We start from the raw sequence: 19,703 nt of genomic DNA, 5'->3' as shown, positions 1-19,703 counted from the left end.
CCCCAGAATCACCCATTCCTTAAGGAAGCTATTCTAGCGCCCATAAAAGGAAGAACATTATGAGGAATGAGTGAGATGGTGGAATGGATAGAAGGTTGGGCCTCCAGTCAGAGGACCTGAGTTCAAATCCAGTCTTAGACAACTGCTTACTGTGTGACCCACTATGTGTCACCCTGTCTGCCTCAGTTTCCTCATCTGCAAAATGAGCTGAAGAAGGAAATAGCAAACCAATCTAGTATTTTTGCCAAGAGAACTCCAAATGTGATCACAGTTAGAAAAGAATGAAAACAACCAAACAAGAAGTGCTATAAGCAGAAAACATCAAGAAGTTTCAGAGGAATATTCATCTCTATGTGGATAAAAGATCCATAAATGTCTAGTTATTAAAAGAGAGAGAGATGCTAGAAATGGAACCCTAAGCTCGAGACGAGAGCCTTAGCCTGGGTCACTGGGGACAATTTTTCAAGCTGCCCCACAAAATATCCTTAACTGTCACCATCAGAAAAGAGACAAAAGCTAACAATAACAGCAACATCTTTAAGGTGCTTTAACATTCACAAAGAGTCCCTAGCCTGGTTCCCTTAAAGTCTCAGGTAACAATCCTACCTTCTATGTGAAGCCTTTCCCCATCCCCCTTCATTCTATCCTGCATGTAGTTTAACTGCACACAACTGTTTGCCTGTTGTGCTTCCCACCACATCAGACTGAAATTCTTGAGAATTTGTGTTGTTCAGTCATGTTCAACTCTTCGTGACTCCATTTGGGGTTTTCTTGGCAAAGATACTAAAGTGGTTTGCCATCTCCTTCTCTAGCTCTTTTTACAGATGAGGAAACTGAGTCAAACAGGATTAAGTGACTTGCCCAGAGTCACACAGCTAGCAAGTGTCTAAGGCTGGATTTGAACTCAGGTCCTCCTGACTACCAGGCCAGTGCTCTATCCACTGTACCACCCAGCTACCCTCCATGAGAACAGATACTGTCTTTTACTTTTATTCCCAGCACTTGGCACAGCACCTGGCACACAGTAGGCAGTTAATGAATGTTTACTAATTGATTGATATATGTTGTAACATTTACTCTCAGGACAAACTGTGGTCTTAGCTGAGCTATATCAAGAGAGATAAAGTGATTTTTTCCATGGTCTCTCACTGAACAAGGAAAGCCTTCCACACTCCAGGTCCAGCCCTCCTCTATTAAGTCTCCTGGCTGCCAAATGTTCTGACCTTTCAGGGCAATGTCTCAAGTTCAAATGCAGATCAAAGGTCAGCATAGGTCCAAACAACCCCACAGTATTTTGGCTGGGGAGACTAGGTCAGATCATTCTCAAGAATAATCCCCTACAACAGTTCCAGACTTAGACCAAGATTTTCAAAAGTGGGAGCTCATCACTTCTCAAAAGCATGGAGATGACTGAGGACTAGAAGGACCCCAAAGTCCCCAAGGACTTGGGGGAGCCATGTGAGGACTGCAGCTACAGAGAGCACTTTTTCTATGCAACTCTGATGTGGGGGGCCTATTGATAGAAGCTGACCTTCCCTAGGCAGCTTCCCAACCCCCACCCTTGACAGCCTGTTATGATGCAATCCCACCTCCACTACCAGTGGAAAGAAGGGCAAAGAAGAAGCAGATATTGAGCTCTTCACAAAAGTAATGAAGGCCAAGTGTGTCTTGCATGGTAAAGGGAGGGGAGGGGAGAGTCATGGTTCAACCAGAATTGCAATGGCTTCCAGTGACAACTTTCAGAGGTTCTCTCAAGGTACTCAGAATCAACTGCTTTGCTGCCTACAGTATCCAGGCCTAAGGGCCCAGCCTGTGGCATTCCAAGGACCTAGACATTGGGAGGGGCTGAACTCCAGGAATCTCAGCCCTTCCAAGAACTCAAAGGGTGGGGTGGCAGAGCTTCCTCCCTTCAGACCCCTCTTCAAGCTCCAGGGCTTCTGGCAAAAGCAGTCTCAGAACTACCCATAAGGAACATGAGTTCCCAGCCTGGTCCAACTGTCCAACTGTCCATGACCTTCCTTCCTGAACATACAGCCACAAGAGTGATCTTTCCAGCTGATGCACCTACTCTGTTAGGAACTTCTAACAGATTCATAACCATACCTTGTGCTTTAATTGGGTAAAAGTGTCTTGGGACTAGGATGACAAGAAGGAAGAATGGCTTTTGCATGTTTAAATAGAACTTTATTGTACTTAAAAATGTAAAAACGATTCTGAGTTCACTGAGGTACCAGAAACAGTGGAGGCTGTGCCCAGGCAGTCATCTACCCATCCCTCTCTCAGGAGACTGGGAAGAAAGTCCTTGTGGATCTAAGACACTCCGCTCACCCTCTCCTCACCTCAGTTTCTTCATCCAAAAACTAAGGACAATGAACTACATGGTCTCTATAGTTCCTGTATCTGAGCCCTGTGATTCTATAATCTTTGGTGCTTCCCATCAATAAGAGGAGGGATTTTTATTACAGTCCCAAAGAATCAGCATCAGCAGGAATCAGACTGGTTCAATCCAGGAGAGCTGATCTAACAGCCAGGACCAGGTTCAAGGCCACTTGGGCAACTCTGGCCAAGTCTCTTGCCTTCCCTAAGCTTCACCTTCCTCCCCTAAAGGCAGGCCAGGGTCCCTTCCAGTCCTAGTCTAGGATGTCACGATTCTAGATGTCCAACAGCGCAAAATGCCCCGGGGCGCTTCAGTGGGAGGTCCTGGAGGTGGCCCTCAGTACAGTTCTGCTCTGAGGGTGCCTGGGGAGGGGGAATGAGAGATGACATGACCAGCTCCTCTGCCCCATGGCACTCGCAAACATTCCTCGGTCTGCCTAGAACTTTTACAGATCTCTGAGCCCATGAACCTGAAGCTCAAAGAGCATGGGGGTCACGGGAGTCGGAGCTGGAAGATGCTGGGGGGGGCTCAGAGAGGCCACAGGAGGGGAGCAGGGCCTCAGCGGCCCTGGCACGGCGTCCCCCCACACCTGGAATGCTCGGTCCTCATCTCTGCCTCCGGGCTCCCACGAAGCTTCCTGGGGCCGGTCTGCACGTGCCTCTGCATGGCTGGCATACAGCAGGCGCACTGGCTGGCTGCCTGCAGAGCGGAGCGCCTGCTGTCTGCAGCAGCACGCCCGACCCTCCAGGCCAGGGGCGGCGTGGGCCTCTCCTGGCACCCCCGAGGGCACGCTTGGCACGTGCTCGTGGACTGGAGCGAGGCCCGAGCCCTGAGAGCCCAGGGAGCTTCGGGGAGCCCAAGCTGCTCATTTTACAGAAGGGGAAACTGAGGCGCAGAGCGCCCACCCCTCCCCCCCAGGATCTGGAGCTCGCGGAGATCGAACCTGTACCTTTACGGGCAGGGGAGGGCTCCGGGAAAGCCCCTCGCCCGGACTCGGGCCCGAGCTCGGGACCAGCTCCGGGGGCGCACGGCCTCCCACGGCTGCGCACTGGCCCTTCTCGGCCCCACGCCCGCCGCGGCCGCGGGGGGGAGGGGCGAGTGAGGGGGCGCAGGGGGCGGGGCCGCGGGCGCGCGAGGCCGCGGGGGTTGGGGGGTGGACGAGGGGTCATGGGGGGAGGGGCAACGAGGGGGCCCCCATTCCTTCCCCCGGTCCCGAACGCCCAGCGGCCCAGGCCGCCGCCCCCTGGGTCCCCGGCCCCCGGCCCCGACGCCCCTACCGACCCCGGTGCTGGCTGTGGGGCCCCAGCAGCCCCGGCTCCCCCTTACCTGGCTCGTCGGCTCTGGCTGCTCCGAGGACGCCATCTTTCTGAGGCCTGACTAATCGATCGCCGCCCCGCGAGGCTCCTCCTGAACGGAACGCCCTCACTCGCAGACACAGGCAAGACGAAGAGAGAGCAGAGTGATCGATGGGGGAGTGGGCGTGGCCAGTAGTGGGAGGGGGAGGGGCCATAAGAAAGTGGAAAAGTTCTTGTCCTACACTTCCACTTAGTAAGAGTAACAGCATCTTAAGTCCTTTAGAGCGCCTACTGTGTGCCAGGCACTGCCCTAAGCGCTTTACAAATATGAACTCATTTGATCCCCGTTTTACAGAGGACTTGCCCAGGACACAGTAATAATAATATTAATAACAACATTTATATAAGCTCTTTACAATTATTATCCACAACAACCCTGGGGACTGGGTGCTATTATATCCCCATTTTACAGATAAGGAAACTGAGGCAGACTGAAATGAAGTGACTTGCCCAGGGTCACTCAACTAGTTGAGTGGCAGGCAGAATTCGAACCCAGATGTTTTCCAGTCACACAAAACATGAGGAGTCAAAGAACCTTGCAACTTAGAGCTGGTATAGATCTATCTATCTATTCATTTAATAACCCACATTTCAGGTTACAGATGGGGCATCAAGTCCCTTCCAGTCCTGAATCCCATGATTTGTACCAACAGCTCATGAACAAACACAGAAGGTGGTTTCCCAAGGGCTGCTGTTTGCCCTTCATTTATAATAATGTCATCAGGGAGGTGATGCCTTGACATGCAAGTGATTGGATTTAAATGAGGCAGGTCTGTGCAAAGTCACCAGCCTCACTTATCACTCCCCCCACCTTCCTCCTCCCCTGCCATCTGACTCCAGTGGCCAAGTAACAGAGCCTTAATAGGAGCCCAGACCTTCAGACTCCAGAAACTACTCACTATACCACATCTTGGCCTATCCTAAGCTATTATCAATGATTTATACAGTATAACTTCCTTCTACTCTGTGGCAAAATTTGGAGGCATTTTGTAACTCATCATTTCTGTGACTTTCCAAGACATAAGACTTCCTTTGACCACTGCTTCCCAAGATGAGTACAGTCTATTAGAAAGTAAATTCACTATATTTGTGTTCCCAGCAATTAATGCCATGTTTAAGCTGGAATTCCCTCCTTCATATCCTCTAGGCTTCCCTGAATTCCTTCAAATCCCAGCTAAAATCTCTTAATTCTAGAAACTCTCCTCCGTTGATTATTTCCCATTTATCCTATCTGTATCTTAGATTGTACATTCCTTAAGGGCAGGGCCTATCTTTTTTATCTTTTTGTATCTACTTGGCCCAGTGCTCATTTGTCATTGTTCAGTCCTGTCCATTTGGAGTTTTCTTGGCAAAGATACTGGAGTAGTTTGCCATTTCCTTCTCCAGCTCATTTTACAGATATGGAAACTGAGGCAAACAGGATTAAGTGACTTGCCCAAGGTCACATTGCTAGTAGGTATCTGAGGCCAGATTTGAACTCAGAAAGAGGAGTCTTCCTGATTCCAAGTCTCGAACTCTATCTACTTGGACACCTAGAAGTGCCTGGCACATAGTAGGTGCCTAATAAATGTTTATTGATTCAACTGTTTGTACATATTTGCTTGCTTCTTGTCTCCTCCATTAGACTGTGAGCTCCTTGAGAGCAAGACTTTTGTCTTTCTTTGTATCCCCAGCACTTAGCACCATGCCTGACGTAATAGACAATAAATATTGATTAATTGATTAAGCTATCGCTCCTCAACCCATTATAACCATGAGCCAGAAACTCCTTTTGCTCAGGACATAACTCATTCATTCAATAATGATTTTACTGATCAGGGACTGTCTTTTGCCTTTCTTTGTATCCCCAACACCTAGCATGCTGCCTGGTGTTTAATAGGTATTTAATAAAAGTTTTTTTAGCTATTGACTAACTGAGAGTTCTCAATATAAGTTTCTCCATTCCTTCTTTCCCCTCTCCCCACCTATTAATGCTGTTCTATCTCTCAGGTACTTTGTAAAGATTTTCTATTTTGTGTTTTCATTGTTGGTACAAGGCACTATTCTTACAGGTCCCCCAGATCCATTCTTGCCCTAAAATTCATTGGCTCAAGTGTCTGTTTTTATTGTGTTCCAATTTCCATTACTAGGTATTTATAGACCAGAAATGACAGGAAATCATCTAGCTAAAGAGGACCAATACTAGCCAACTACAATGTGTTCATACTGTTCTTAGAAGCTTCCTTAACAACTGATTTTTCTATATATTTTGTATCCTATATCTCACTTCCACAGTTTGAGGATGAGGGATGTGGTTGGTGTAGGTATTCTCTCCTCCTTTAGTCGTCCGAATTGGCTGTTGTTAATGTAAAGTTAATGGTAGGTAGGGGGAAGAGTTAAAGATCTTCTCCACCCATTAATAGGCCCTGTATGCCATTTGTTAATTTCTGTTGAGGCACTGGGTCAGAGGGTGTTGCTCTCCAGCTCTAAAAAGTGTATAAATACTTCGAGGTGAGGTTTTACTTTGGGGCTTACTCATTGGAAGTGTTCATTTGGCCAGATGAGACTCTGGGTAGCCGCTAAGGAACCCCCCAGCTTTGAAAACCCAAATGTTGGTGCTTCTCTCTCTGGTAACTATGTATGTATGTATGGTCAGACAAATCTGTCTGTTGATCTGTGATATATGTATTGCTTATGGTCAGACAGTTGGAAGCCTTGTCTGTTGGCCTTTATTTCTCTGTTTGTGTTTGTGAAGTTCAGGGTGCTGACTTATTCCTCTGAACTAAGTGAATGATATATGTACTTGATTAAAGTAGATTGTTGACCCCTCAAAAGTTGCTTTCCTTTTAGAAAAGCGGATCTAAGAACCTGTACAGCAGGCTCTCCTGTATATTTCAGATCCTTACTGTTACAGCTGTGGCCACAAGATCCACCCCAAAGGCCCAGCTGGTGATGGCCTCCCTGACCCCAGGAGAGCCTGCATCCCATCATAAGTCTCTTCCTCCATGGTCCAGCATGGCAGAGCCTTTCAGGGCTTGTGTTCCATGGGAGAACCTACATGTCTTCAAGGTTAAGTCCACCCTGTGATGTGCCACTGAAACAAGACTTTCATGGAAAGAGCTTTCCATGATTAGAAACTGTTATAATTATATGATGCATTTATCCTCAGGGAACGTCAGCTGCCTGTGAGTACAAGATATCCTCTTTTCATTAACATTTCTTTTTGCCCACTGACAGACCTATTCTTCCACTCTCATTCCCCCCAGGTCTCATCTAATTTCCTTCAGGGCTTTAAATACTTTGAGTCTTTTGTTTTAATGCCTACAGTAGATAAGAAACTCACTACCACTCTGGAAAGACCATTCTATTTATGCATACTTCTAATGGTTAGAAAGTTCTTCCTTATAATTGGGCTAAAATCTGCCTCACTGTGGCTTTATAAGAAAGCAGACAGCTAGGTGGCGCCATAGTGTACAGAATGCCAGACCTGGAGGCAGGAAGACTCATCTTCCTGAGTTCAAATCCAGCCTCAGACACTTACTAGCTGGGTGACCCTGGGCATATCAGTTCATCCTGTTTGCCTCAGTTTCCTCATTTGTAAAATGAGCTGGAGAAGGAAATGGCAAACCATTCTAGTGTCTTTGCCCAGAAAACCCCAAATGAGGTCAGGAAGAGTCAGAGTGGACTGAAACAACTCAACAACAGTATACAATTTAGAGCCAAAGGGTCGATCTTGTCATTTTATAGATGAGAAAACTGAATCCCAGGGAGGTTAACTGATATGCCCAGTGTCACAGGGGCAGGAGCAGAGCGGGGATATAGCCCAATTCTGACTCCAAAACAGTTGCTTTGGGCACAACATCATCAGTCTGGGGAGTGGCATCTGCAATTATACAGAATCAGTTTGAATTCTCTTTTTTTCATGAAAGGTCTTCAAATATTTGAAGTTACATCTTTTTTCTGTCATGATAGCCACAGAAGGGAACTGACAGGGTCTTCAGAGATCCTTCTTCTGCAGCATCATTTCAAGTTGTCTTTGCAGCTTGGTCCATCCCCCCTTGCACCTCTCAGCAGTGCCTTAAGGAAAGATGAAAGCCTGAGAGGATTCAGAGAAACCTGGGAAGACAGGAAGCTAAAGGAGAAAGACTTGCCCCCGGAGCAACCTGAAGAAGGACCACCACGGTACTGAGAAAATCAGCCTGCAGGCTCCTGTGTAAAGGTAGGAGATCTGGTCAGATAAAGGACTGGCCCTCCTTTATATGAGCAAACAGCAAACTGCCAGGAAGTGGAAGAGGGTTTGTTTGTATGTTTATTGACAGGTGGCTGTTGTGTCAAAATATATCAATACAGTTTTAACACTTTAAGGGAAAAAGAAAAGGCAGCAGCCAGAACCAGACACATATTCCAGATATGCTCTGACCAAGGGAGAATACAGTGGAACTGTCACTTCCTTTGATCTAACCATAGGTGGCCCTGAGGGCTCTTTTCTCTTCTCCCTCTATGTTGTTCTTCGGTCCTGTCTGATTCTTCATGACCTCACGGACTGTCCATGGGTTTTTCTTGGCAAGAATACTGGTGTGGTTTACCATTTCCTTTTCCGTGGATTAAGGTAGACAGAGGTAACTTGCCCAGGGTCACACAGCTAGTGAATATCTGAGGTCACATTTGAATTCAGATCTTCCTGACTCCAGGCTCCATCCACTGAGCCATTCAGCTTCCTCTTCTCCCTCTCTCCCAGTTCATTTAGTGAACTCCTCAGCTCCCAGGCATTTAATTATGTTCTCTATGCTACTAACTCTCAATTGGCAAACAACGTAAGGCTCTGGGAAACCAACATCTTTCCTGTCCCAATCTCTCTTGCCCTCCAAGGTTGCATCTCCAACTGCCTTTCAGACATCTCTAACTGGATGGAGAGTAGACATCTTAAACTCAACAGCTCTTGGTGGGTTGCCAGCCTGCCTCACGGCTCTCTCAGCAATCCAATCCAATCTCAACCATTGAAGCATCTTTCCTAAAAAGCAGATCTGATCATGTCACCCCCTACTCAGTGGCTGCTGGTTCCCCACCCCTGATTTAGGAAGATAACGAGTTCAGTTTTCGACCTATTGAGTTTTGTTCCCAGGAACAAATACAAAACGCTCTGACTGGCCTTATCCAAAGGCCTTCATGATCTACCCCCATCCCACCTTTCCAGTCTCCCCATCACACACTTCCACCCATGACCCTGGCCTCCTGGCTCTTCTACAAACACGGTTCCCCAGGTTGTCCCTGGCTGTCCCCCACACCTGGAATACTCTCCCTTCTCCCCTCCAACTACTGACCTCCCTGGCTTCCTCCAAGTCCCAGCTGAAAAACCCGCCTTGCACAGGAAGCCTTCCCCAAACCCTCTTCATTCTAGTGCCTTCCCCTCCAGGTTATTTCCCATTATTCCCTCATATGCCCACACCTGTGTCTGCGCGTGAGCTCCCTGAGGACAGGTACCGTCTTTTGCCTTTGTAGCCTGGCAGCTCAGCACGGGGCCGGGCACGTGGCAGGAGCCTCCTAAAAGCGTTTATTGAACTGAGATGAAAGTGCGATTCAGGGAGCCCCAGATCCTTCCCTGTCACCTCCCCCAGCAGCGGGCACCTGCGGGTGGTGGCATGGACTCCGTGGGTCCCCTAGGAGAGTGGACGGCATCCCGTACTGTGCAAATGGTAAACATTCAGGTTTTGGAGTGCCTGAAGGTCTGCAAACAGGAAGACAGTAGGACTCAGAGTCATTCAGAGCGCCGGCCACTCAGGCCCCTTTAAAATGACTCGGACCCAACCCGCAATCTCCTTGGGCCGGGGGACTACAAGTCCCAAGATGCTTCGGGCAATCCTGGAGGCAGCCTGAAACTACCAGTCCCGGCATGCTTCGGGCGCGAGCCGACGCACGTGGGTGGTGGCCGAGGGCGAGCTCCGAGCTACCCAGCACCGGCTGCTCCCCAGCCCTGACTCAGACCCTGGCTTGCTGCGGCCGACCATGGAGTTCTCGGAGGAGACCCCGGACGCCGGGGAGACCCCGGGCACCTTGAAGCCCTGCCTGCTGCGGCGCAACCAGAGCCGGGAGCATCACGGCGCGGCGGCCTCCAGCCTGGAGGAGCTGAGGAGCAAGGGTGCGCGCGGGGCTGGGCCGGGGGTCCGAGGGGCCTGGAGGAGGAGGGTCGGGGCAGCGGGGCCCCGGCTGGGCCCATGTCACAGACGGGGAAACTGAGTCCGGGAGAGGCTCCTCGTCCGCGGTGGCGCAAGGGTGCTCCTCCTCCCCCCAGCTTGGGCTCCAGCCCTCCTTTCACCGTATCAGGTTGAGAACTTTAGGGGGCGTGGGGCCGGGGTGGGAGGGGGTGAGGCAGGGGCAGGCGCGTGGGAACGGAGATGGTGTCACCTCTGGGGCCTCTGAAAGCATCGCCGGCTTCGTCCCGGAGGACCCGGCTCCCTAGGCGGCCTGGAGGATGGGGACCCGGCCGTGCCCCCGCCTGCAGCGCCCCGTGCCTGCCTAAGCGTCCGCTTGGAATAGACGGCCTCAGGGGCCCCTTCCAGTTCTGCGCCCTCCGCACCTGTGACAAGCCCTCTGTTAGCTCGTGCGCACTAACGAGCCACCCTCCTGGCCGCCCTACAGCCTGGCCCCGACTGCCCGTGGAAGCGGGCACCGCTCCTAAACGCTTGCCTCCCCGGTCTGGCTTGCGCCTTAGTCACGCTTAAATGGCACGTTGGCATCGAGGTTCCTTAAGTTCCATCGATGCTTTTGGGTGCTTGTGTAGAAGGCCTCTGTACCAAGAGCTTGGGGTCCCCCTCCTGGGACAGGGAGAGGCAGACTTGAGGCTCACCTCAGTGATTTTTATTTATCCAGAATTTCTTATCATGGGTGTTACCCTGGAGACTGTCTCTTAGCCAGAGAGAAAGAAGGTGAAAGTTGCTAATACCACCCACCCCCAGCCCCATCCCTTCCCTTTCTGTGAAATTTTTCATGCAGTTTGCAACCAGAAATGCTGCTCTGTAGACAGTCCTTCCAATATAAGAAATGCGGGCTTTGGGGCAGTGTGCTCAAACCTGTTGTATCTCCAGCTTCTTTATCTGTGAAATGGAGATAGCAGTATTATTTTGTATTTTTTTTGAGGCAATCAGGTTAAGTGACTCACCCAGGGTCACACAGCTATTAAGTGTCAGAGACCATATTTGAACTCAGGTCCTTCTGAGTGCAGGGCCAATGTTGTAGGTGGCACTGTGCCACGTAGCTGCCCCTGGGATAATGTTATAGAGAAAAAACTTTTTAATTTCATTTGGCAGCTATTACAACCAATGCACTGGGAAAAGCATTTGTTAAGCTTGCCTGTTGTATATCAGAGCAGTTGGGTGGCACAGTCAATAGACCACTCACTGAGCCAGGAGAAAGGGACACCTGAGTTCAAATGTGGCTTCAGACACTTCCTAGCTGTGTGACCCTGGGCAAGTCACTCCACTCTGTTTGCCTCAGTGTCCTCATCTGTAAAATGAGCGGGAGAAGGAAATGGCAAACCACTCCAGTATCTTTGCCAAGAAAACTTTAAATGGGGTCACAGAGTTGGATGTGACTGAACAACAAAAATTGTACACCAGGTGCCAGGGATACCTACACAAAAATGAAGCATCCCTTATCATCCAAGACCCTAAGTTCTACCTACAGGATGAGTATACATATGATAATTTTCACGAGGAAGAAGGAAGGCAGGGTAAGAAGAGGCTTCCTGGAGGAGGGAGTACATAAAAGAAGTTGAGGCCTCTGAAGAGGTGACAGGAAGAGAGTTCTAGGGGGAGGATAGGGAATGACCTGTGCAGATGTGCAGAGGTCGGGAGAGTGAATATCTTCTGAGTTTGAGCAACAATAAATAGGCCAGGATTGTCTTCATTTACTTGGTCGGTAGGTCTGTGTTTAAGGCTTCTCGTGCTTTCTCTCTCAGCTTGTGACATCCTAGCCATCGACAAATCATTAGAGCCGATCACTCTGGTCCTGGCAGAGGATGGCACCATCGTGGAAGATGAAGATTACTTCCTATGTCTACCTGACAACACCAAGTTTGTAGCACTCACCTGCAACGAGACATGGAAATACAGCAATACAGGTGAGGAGCCTGGGCTGCCCCTTCCATGGCCCCTGGAACGAAGCCTTCACTTCCCATGTACGGTCCAAGAGGCCTGGGTGGCCTGGGCCGATCAGGCCCTTAGGAAGGACGTGTTGTTGGGAGATTTTGATGGAAAGTACTTTGCAAACCTTCTGGAGCTATGTGAATGCTAGTGATGATAATGATGATGATGACAACGATGAGGAGGAGGAGGATGAGAATGAGGATGCTATATCAGCACTACTTGGTGGTAGGAACATGTTAGTGTAAGAATTTCTTTATGTCTGTAACTTAAGAGAGTTGTCTGAGGGCTCAGGGAGGGCTTGCCCAGGGTCTCAGAGGCAGGATTTGAACACAGCCCTTGCAGACTCCAAGGCCAAGTCTATGTCTACAACACTGTGATTGCCTTCTAATCATCACCTTCTAGATGTTCTCAGCCTTCCTCATAATGACTGTGGAATAGATTCCAGAGCCTGAATCACATGTGCTGTAAATCAAGGGCTTTGACCTGGTCCCCCCCACCCTATCCCTTAGTCTTTTCCAGCTCTAGATCCAGGATCCTGTTGCTTTAGCTCCTTGGGCCTCAGTTTCCTCATCTGTAAAATGAAGGGGTTGGAACAGATGGTTCCCAAGGTCCCTTCCAGCTTGAGGCAGTTCTAGTATGGGGGTAGTGGGGAGTAAATATCTGATAACTAGAAAGGTTTGGTAATGAGCTAAGTCTAACCTAACTCACAATGTATTTCAGAATAGTTAAAGGTAGTTTCATGTATCAGCAAAAGGAAGAAAGAGGTTAAGCCCTTGCTCATTTTCCCAAGGATCAATCAAACTGTTGCCCATGAATCCATGTTTCCTGTGACATAAAGGAAAGATTCCTAGAAGCTCTGGGCTGGCAGGGCTTTCAGGAACCCCCACCAAGAGCTCTTCCTTCCACTGCATGGGCCCCCTAGGGAGGCAGAATTTGCCCCCTCCTCTGCTGTTGGACAGCTCCCATGCTAGGAAGGCTTTCCTGAGGTCAAATCTGGGTCTGGCCCTTTGTACCTTAAAGCCAGAGGGACTTTCACACCTTGAACATCTTTAGCTGTCTCTCACATCAGGGTGTTTCAGGCCTGGTGGTTCTGACAAGCACCTGGCCTTTTCTCCTGTGGGTCAGATGGGGGCACAGCATGGCTCACCCAGGAATCCTTCGAAGGAAAAGATGAAACAGACAGCAGCAGCGAGGGGTGCCGGTGGAAGAACCTGGCCCGACAGCTCAAAGGAGATCTCTCCAGCATCATCCTCCTGGCAGAGGAAGATCTTCAGGTAAGGGGCCTCCCACCGTCACCCTGACACAGCCAGTGCTTTCCTGCTTCCAGCACAGCTGTTTCTCTGCTGTCAGGTTTGGTCATTCTGTTAGAAGCGCTGCCTTTCATACCCCTCCCTTTTCTAGAGGCCTCCCATTCTTACCCCACCAGCCTCTTTGCTTTTTCCAGCACCTTGTTAGACTCTCAGTAAGTGCTCGTCCAATGAATGAGTTTCTCTGCATTTGCTTTTAGCTGTAAAACTTTGAAATTGTCCTCCTCAGCTAGTTACCCTTTCAGCAGACTTAGAACATAGGTAGGAAGACCTTTCCTCTGCTGAATGTGCTAGATTTACCTCTGAAAATAAGTTGTAGCTCCTTCTCCCTTGGGTCATTTTAAATGGGGGGTGGGGTTACCAGTGAGAAAACTGGCCTCAGAGCCAGGAAGCCCAGAGTCCACCTCCTGCCTCCGACACCCCACGGCTTCTCTCTGAGACCGTGTGCTGGCCCAGGTTCTGCCCAACGCTGGCACAGGACATTGCTAACGATGAAGTCACAGTTCTGGACAAAGAACGCTGCTGAGTCCATTCACAGGTGTCTTCAGGGAGGATGACTCAGCAGTCACTGACTCGTTCTTGTTTCGTGTGTAGTACGTATCTGTGTATCCATGGATTTGGTTTTGTGCATTAATGGAAAACAATTGTATTATCATTGTTCTTAAGATTTTTTTTTTTTTGGTCTAGACCAAAGTCAATTTTGGGACCTCCCAGTATGGCAACCCCCTCTCCCAATGCAGAAGTGTCACAAGCAAGACTTAAACCTGTGTCTTCCGCCCTTGAAGGACAAGCTTCTGTCCCCTCTCCTAGGGTGTTTTTTTCTTTACTTGTTCTAAACCTGTGATCTTTTGCATATGTATAAGGGAGAAACTCCCAGTGTGGAAACTTCCCCTACTGATGAAGACAGTCAGCTGAGATCAATAGCTCATTATTTGTAACAAGCAGAGAGGCACCTGGGGCACCAGAGATGCACTGACTTGTCCACACTCACATACCTAGTTTATATCAGAGGCAGGGTTTGGATCCAGACCTGCCTACCTCCAAGGCTGGCCTCCTAACCATTCTCCTATGCTGCCTCTCATTGGCATTAGTAACCACCACCACCCCTTTTTTTTTTTTTCAATAGGAAAACAGACACAGAAAAATTAAATCCCTTGTATAGCTGACTTGAGGGCAGCCAGGTGGCACTACTAGTATCTAGATGGAGCCCTGAATCTGGAATCAAAAAAATCTTACCTCTCTAAGTTCAAATCTGGCCTCAGATACTTCCTAGCTGTGTGACTCTGGGCAAGTCACTTCATCCTGTTTGCCTCAGTTTCCCCATCTATAAAATGAGCTGGAGAAGGAAATAGAAAACCACTTTAGCCAAGAGAACTCGAAATGGGATCACAAAGAGCAGGACGTGACTGGAAGTGACGGACTGAACGACATTAGCTGGCTTATTCCATCTTCTCGCCCCATCTCTTTCCTAGCATCTCACCGACATTAATTTTTTTTTCCCCAATAGACTCAGAAGAAGTTAAGTCCATTGTATCACTGTCTTGCTCTACATCTTCTCGCTTCATGTCTTACCTAGCCAGAATGCTTCCCATGGCAGTTTGCTGACTGCTGGAAAGGGTTCAGATGACTTACTGAAGCCAGAGAATTTAATTGATTTGATAAGACCCTGTTGCTGTGACCTTATTTGTCTCCTTATTTCTACCTCCTGTTTTCATGTGCCAGGTACTCATTGACGTTCCCTGCTCAGACTTAGCTCAGGAGCTCTCCCAGAGTCCTTCAAGAACCCAGGACCTCCAGAACACACTCCAGCAGGTGCTAGACCATAGAGAAGAAGCCCGGCAGTCTAGGCAGCTGCTGCAGCTCTATCTCCAGGCCCTGGAGAAAGAGGGAGGCATCCTATCAAAGCAGGCAGGTAAGGAGAGGATAGGGGCTTCCCTTCCTCCATGAACGGAGACCTTCCCTCAGAAAGAAACAAATTGACAGCCCAAATACACAGTTACCACGGATGTCCCAAACTGCCCTGAGGTTGGAATTCTCTGGGTGGCAACCCCCTGCCTCACCCAGGGGACCAATAGGCCCTGTTCTAGGCTTGCCCTTGGGCCAGCTGCCAATCACTGTCTTGTGGCTATTTTGCAGAGTCTGAGACTACTTTGGATGAAGGGATGGATGACGTGGACTCACGGGTTGCTGGCTATGTCACACTCTCCAATCACGTCCTGATAGTGCTGAAGGAAAAGTCTTGCCCAGAGCTGAGCTTATCCAGCCAGGACTTAGAGGTAGGTGAGCAGATCCAGAGGTGTCTGCTCAAGGTATCCTGTTGGGCCCTGGGGGAGATAACATGAGGTGTTGTCCTTAGGAATGGCTGGACTCATGGTTGGGTACTTTTTAAGGCATGGCAAGAGAAACATGGGAAACATGTCCATTTAATGAGCGACAACAATCATGATTATAATAAAAACTTCCATTTGCATGTTTGCTTTGCATGTTTGCAAAATACTTTCCCTGCATTGTCTCATTTGAGCCTCAGGACAGCCCAGAGGCAGGGGCTTCCAGGGTAGGTCTCTCTATGGAGAGGCATAGTACTGGCCCCCATGTCAGGAAGATCTGAGGTCGAATCTCATCTCAAACACTAGTTCTGTGACCTAGAACAAGTCACCTCTCTGAACCTTAGTTTTCCTCATCTGTAAAATGGGGTTCAGAACACCTACAGGATTGTTGTCACAGGGTTGCTATTGTAAAGATTGGATGGATGAGAAAACATGGAGCTCATAGCCCTTTAGGTATAAATATGAGATAGCTCAGTTCCTGGTACAGTTCCTTGATAAAAGCGTGATGAGAGAGAAGTGAGGACACTAGCCATGAGGAAAAAGGATGGGCTTCCTGTATAAGGTGGCGCTTGGGCAGAGTTTTGAAGGAACCAAAGGATTCTAAGGTGGAAGTGAGGCAGAAGGGCATTGCAGACCTGGGGGCCAGCCTAGTGCAAAGGCCCAGAGATGAGAGATGCTATATCCCCTCCTCACTGCCATCTCCTTTTTCAGCTCATTTTATAGACGAGGAAACTGAGGCAAAGAGGGTGAAGTGACTTGCTCAGGGTCACACCACTAGAAAGTATTTGAGGCTGGATTTGAACTCAGGAAGATGAGTCCTGACTCCAGGCCCTGTGGCGCCAGCTAGCTATTCCCCCAAAGAATGGAGATGTTTTCCTTTGGTTCCCATCCCCAGATGCACCCTGGGGTCATACTCTCTGCCTTTGTCTCCTGTTGTAAATGAAAGGGAAGGAAAGGCAGCCAGGTGGTTGGAAAGATCTGTCTTTTTCTGCTGGCCTTGGTAAGAACTGAGCCCTGGAGCAAGAGAGCATCCTTCTGTACAGCTAAGGGAGAAGCACCTGGCCTGGGGAGTCCATCTGGTGTCTGGATGACCTTCCTTTGAGTCTCATTTTTGACCCTTACAGGCTCTGTGACCCAGGGAGAGTCATTCTTCCAGCCTCAGTTTCCTCATCTGTAAAACAGTTGCATAGTAATGCCCCCAGATCACCTGCAGGGCTAACTGTGGAGTCAGGAACACTTGAATTCAGATACATACCAGCTGTGGGTGACTGGCCTAAAACCTCCATTACCTTCATTGTAAAACTGTCATTCACCAAACATGTATTAAGCCCTGACTATGTGGACAAATCACTTTTTAAGAGTTTATGTATATAGTTACACTTTAAGAGTGTAAGTATAGCTCATAAGATCATAGTTTCAGGGCTGGAAGGGATGTTGGAGGCCATCGAGTTTTTCCGAAGGAGAAAATAGAGCCAAGTGACTTACCCAAAACCAGGATTTGAAAACAGGTCTTCTGACTCTTCCATGAGCAAAAGGGCTCATGCTCCCCCCACAAAACCACTGCCACTTCCCAGGGTTTTCATGAGGCTCTTAGGAAGAGATAATGTCTATGAAGTGCTTGAAAGCACATCAGTAAATGGGAATCAGTAAACATCAGACAAGATCATTTCTGTAACGTGCTCAGCACGGTGCCTGGCACATAGAGGTATTCCGTTCCCTTCCTTTCCGGTAAACATTGTTGTTCCTGGCAAGTCTTTAGGGCCGAAGGCAGTGTGGGGGAAGGGGTCAGAACACTGACTTCTCCCCTTTGTGCTGCAGTTGGTGACAAAGGAGCACCCAGAGGCCCTGGCTCAGGCTCTGAGCTGGGACCTGGAAAAGGCCGAAGCCATCCAGAGAGCCTGTCAGCAGCAGCTCACCCTGCGCCTGCAGCAGGTCCAGAGCCTCAACGCACTCCACAGCATATCTGCCAGGCAGAATTCTCTGACCGAAGAGCCTGTGAGCCTTAAACGGGCCAAGTGAGCCCCCTCCCCACCTCACCTCCCTCCCAGCAGCTGCATCTTCGTCGGGATCATCAGCAGGAACTCAGACTCTGCTGTTCTCCTTGTCCGGGCCCCCACCCCCTGTCCTAGGGCCTCTCAGTGATGAGGGGCAGGGAGCTGGACAGACCCCGTTGGGAAAAACAATCCTGAGCAACGGAGGCTCTGTTCATTTTTAGAATTTTTGGACTACGGAGGCAAAAATGTCACCTCCCAAACTCTTAACTGTGGGCTCCTGTTTTTTCAAAAAGAATTCCAAAAGAGGGGGCAATTTCCAATTGATTATCACTGCCCTCCACCTGTGGCCATAGCAGAAAAGCCTGAAGGGAAAGCAGGGAATGGGATGTAGAGCATGGTCATTTGGGAGGGTTGGGGAGTGGGGGAGGCTTTTCTTTTTCAAACAGATTTTCACTTCAACCTTTAGGTGTATTTTAAGTCTGCAGACCAGGAATAGCTTGAGGTGGAAGGGGGCTGGGTATTTCACTCCTAATATCTAATCCAGAGAGGTAGCTGGCCATGGTGGTCGGGATGACCTGAATTCAATCTCACTCTGGCAGCGCCTGCCAATGTGACTCTGGATAAGATACTTGGCCCCTCAGTGCCCCAGGCAGAGAAAGTGATGATTTTTGTTAGGAGAAAGAATTTTGTCGCTGGGAGTTCCCTGTACCGCTGAAATTAGATACCAGACAAAAAATACAAGAGAACTTTACATGCATTATTTCATTTGATTCTCAAATTAACTCTGTGAGGCAGGTGCTAATATATGCTCCATTTTATAGATGAGAAAACTAAGGCTCAGGTGAAATGACTGGGGGTACAGAGTTAAGTACATGAAGCAGAATTTGAACTCAGGTCTTACTCCAGTGTCTAGCCACTACTATACTATATACAATGCACATATATACTATTTAGGAACCACTGTACTATATATAATGCATATGTGTATATACATATAATAAAAGATTACGTATTATGAAATTGGCTGTTACCTTGGTGAAACTCAGGCTGCCTTCCCATATCTTGAGTCTTCTGATATCAGTAAAGGAGCTCATGGCTCCAACTTGTTTCCATGTAACTTGGTGCTGACTATCTTGATGGTAGTGAATGCCAAAGATAGATTTGGGCTTGCTCAGGTCTTTGGCACCATCAGGCCTTTCCATAGAGGAGTTGCAGGGTTGCCTGTATGTTTGTTTCTGTAAAGCAACCTTAGAAAGAAAGGCTGCTGATAAAGGGCCTGGGATTTTTGAGTCCTCCCTTATAACTAACATGCCAGCTAAAGCTGACCTTCCAGGCAGTGATCCACACCCCTATTCCCTCCCACTCCCTTCAAGGAAGAGAGGCATAGATTTGCCATCTTTTCAGGACCAAGCTTATTGAACTTTTAAAAATAATTTTTCTTGAAGCCTTTTTATGTCACATTCATACGTCACCCCCTCCCCAAATGAGCCTTCTCTCTCTGACTAAATAAACACTTCAACCAACATCAAACCCATTTCTGACCATGTATATAGTACATTTGTACCCATAGTGCCCCACTTTTACTGAAAATAGGGAGGTGTTTTCTCCCATTAAATTATGAGATCCTTAAAGGCAGAAAATGTCTTTTGTCTCTTTTTGTATCCCCAGGGCTTTGCATGGCACCTGGCACATTTGTTATTGCTTAGTTGTATCTGACTCTATGTGACCCCATGAACCGTAAGTAACTTTCCCAGGGTCACATAGCTAGTAAATGTCTGGGGCTGGATTTAAACTAAGGTCTTCCTGACTCCAGGCCCAGCACTTAATCCACTGAGCCATCTAGTTGACCCTGGCATTTACTAGGTGCTTAATCTATGTTTAATGATTGGTTCTTCAGGGCCAAGATCAGTCATTACAATTATTCAGTTTTTGACTTCTGGTACTGTACTTTGGCTATACAACAACTTTCTTGAGAATTCAATCCTCAACTTCTTTGACCCGGTCTGGAGGCCCCTGAGCCCTGGTTTAGCACAAGGGTCCTGAATGTTTACTGGATTCCTCTCACCCCACTCCACCCCCATCTCCTCCTCTGGCAGTCAGGTGAAGTCTGTGAACCTCTTAGAGTAAAGTTTTTAAATAATTTAAGTAAGTGCTAAAAGATTTCACTTAGAGGTTAGTGAAAATAAAAAATGCACTTTTATTCTGTTTGCTTCTCCCTGTATC

General features: G+C 48.5%; 2 protein-coding genes across 3 annotated transcripts in view; one reads left to right on the top strand and one right to left on the bottom strand.

The window, feature by feature from the left end:
* PEX14 (peroxisomal biogenesis factor 14) overlaps nucleotides 1-3,830 on the bottom strand; it is a 146,955-nt gene extending 143,125 nt beyond the window's left edge. The window contains exon 1 of one of the 2 annotated variants that reach the window (XM_072608832.1): nucleotides 3,704-3,830. In XM_072608832.1, coding sequence (XP_072464933.1) covers nucleotides 3,704-3,739 — 36 coding nt within the window. In that variant the 5' untranslated portion in view covers nucleotides 3,740-3,830. The remainder of the gene's footprint in view (nucleotides 1-3,703) is intronic. The other variant, XM_072608831.1, reaches the window with a different exon arrangement.
* Nucleotides 3,831-9,589: 5,759 nt separating this feature from the next.
* Nucleotides 9,590-18,500, top strand: DFFA (DNA fragmentation factor subunit alpha). Its single transcript, XM_072608830.1, has 6 exons — nucleotides 9,590-9,847; nucleotides 11,666-11,827; nucleotides 12,978-13,126; nucleotides 14,882-15,071; nucleotides 15,296-15,435; nucleotides 17,305-18,500. The coding sequence occupies exons 1-6, from the start codon at nucleotides 9,715-9,717 to the stop codon at nucleotides 17,503-17,505; spliced, it is 975 nt and encodes a 324-aa protein (XP_072464931.1). The 5' UTR covers nucleotides 9,590-9,714; the 3' UTR covers nucleotides 17,506-18,500.
* Nucleotides 18,501-19,703: the final 1,203 nt, after the last annotated feature.

The sequence above is a fragment of the Notamacropus eugenii genome, chromosome 5 (genome assembly GCF_028372415.1).
Source record: "Notamacropus eugenii isolate mMacEug1 chromosome 5, mMacEug1.pri_v2, whole genome shotgun sequence".
In the NCBI taxonomy this organism is placed as follows: domain Eukaryota; kingdom Metazoa; phylum Chordata; class Mammalia; order Diprotodontia; family Macropodidae; genus Notamacropus; species Notamacropus eugenii.
This window is presented reverse-complemented; position numbering and strand designations above follow the sequence as displayed.

Bases quoted from the DNA above. Each gene is read 5' to 3' on its own strand.
- DFFA (XM_072608830.1), top strand. From the start codon at position 9,715: ATGGAGTTCTCGGAGGAGACCCCGGACGCCGGGGAGACCCCGGGCACC. The intron at 9,848-11,665 runs GTGCGCGCGGGG...TTTCTCTCTCAG, and splicing joins GGAGGAGCTGAGGAGCAAGG to CTTGTGACATCCTAGCCATC. The intron at 15,436-17,304 runs GTAGGTGAGCAG...TTTGTGCTGCAG, and splicing joins TATCCAGCCAGGACTTAGAG to TTGGTGACAAAGGAGCACCC.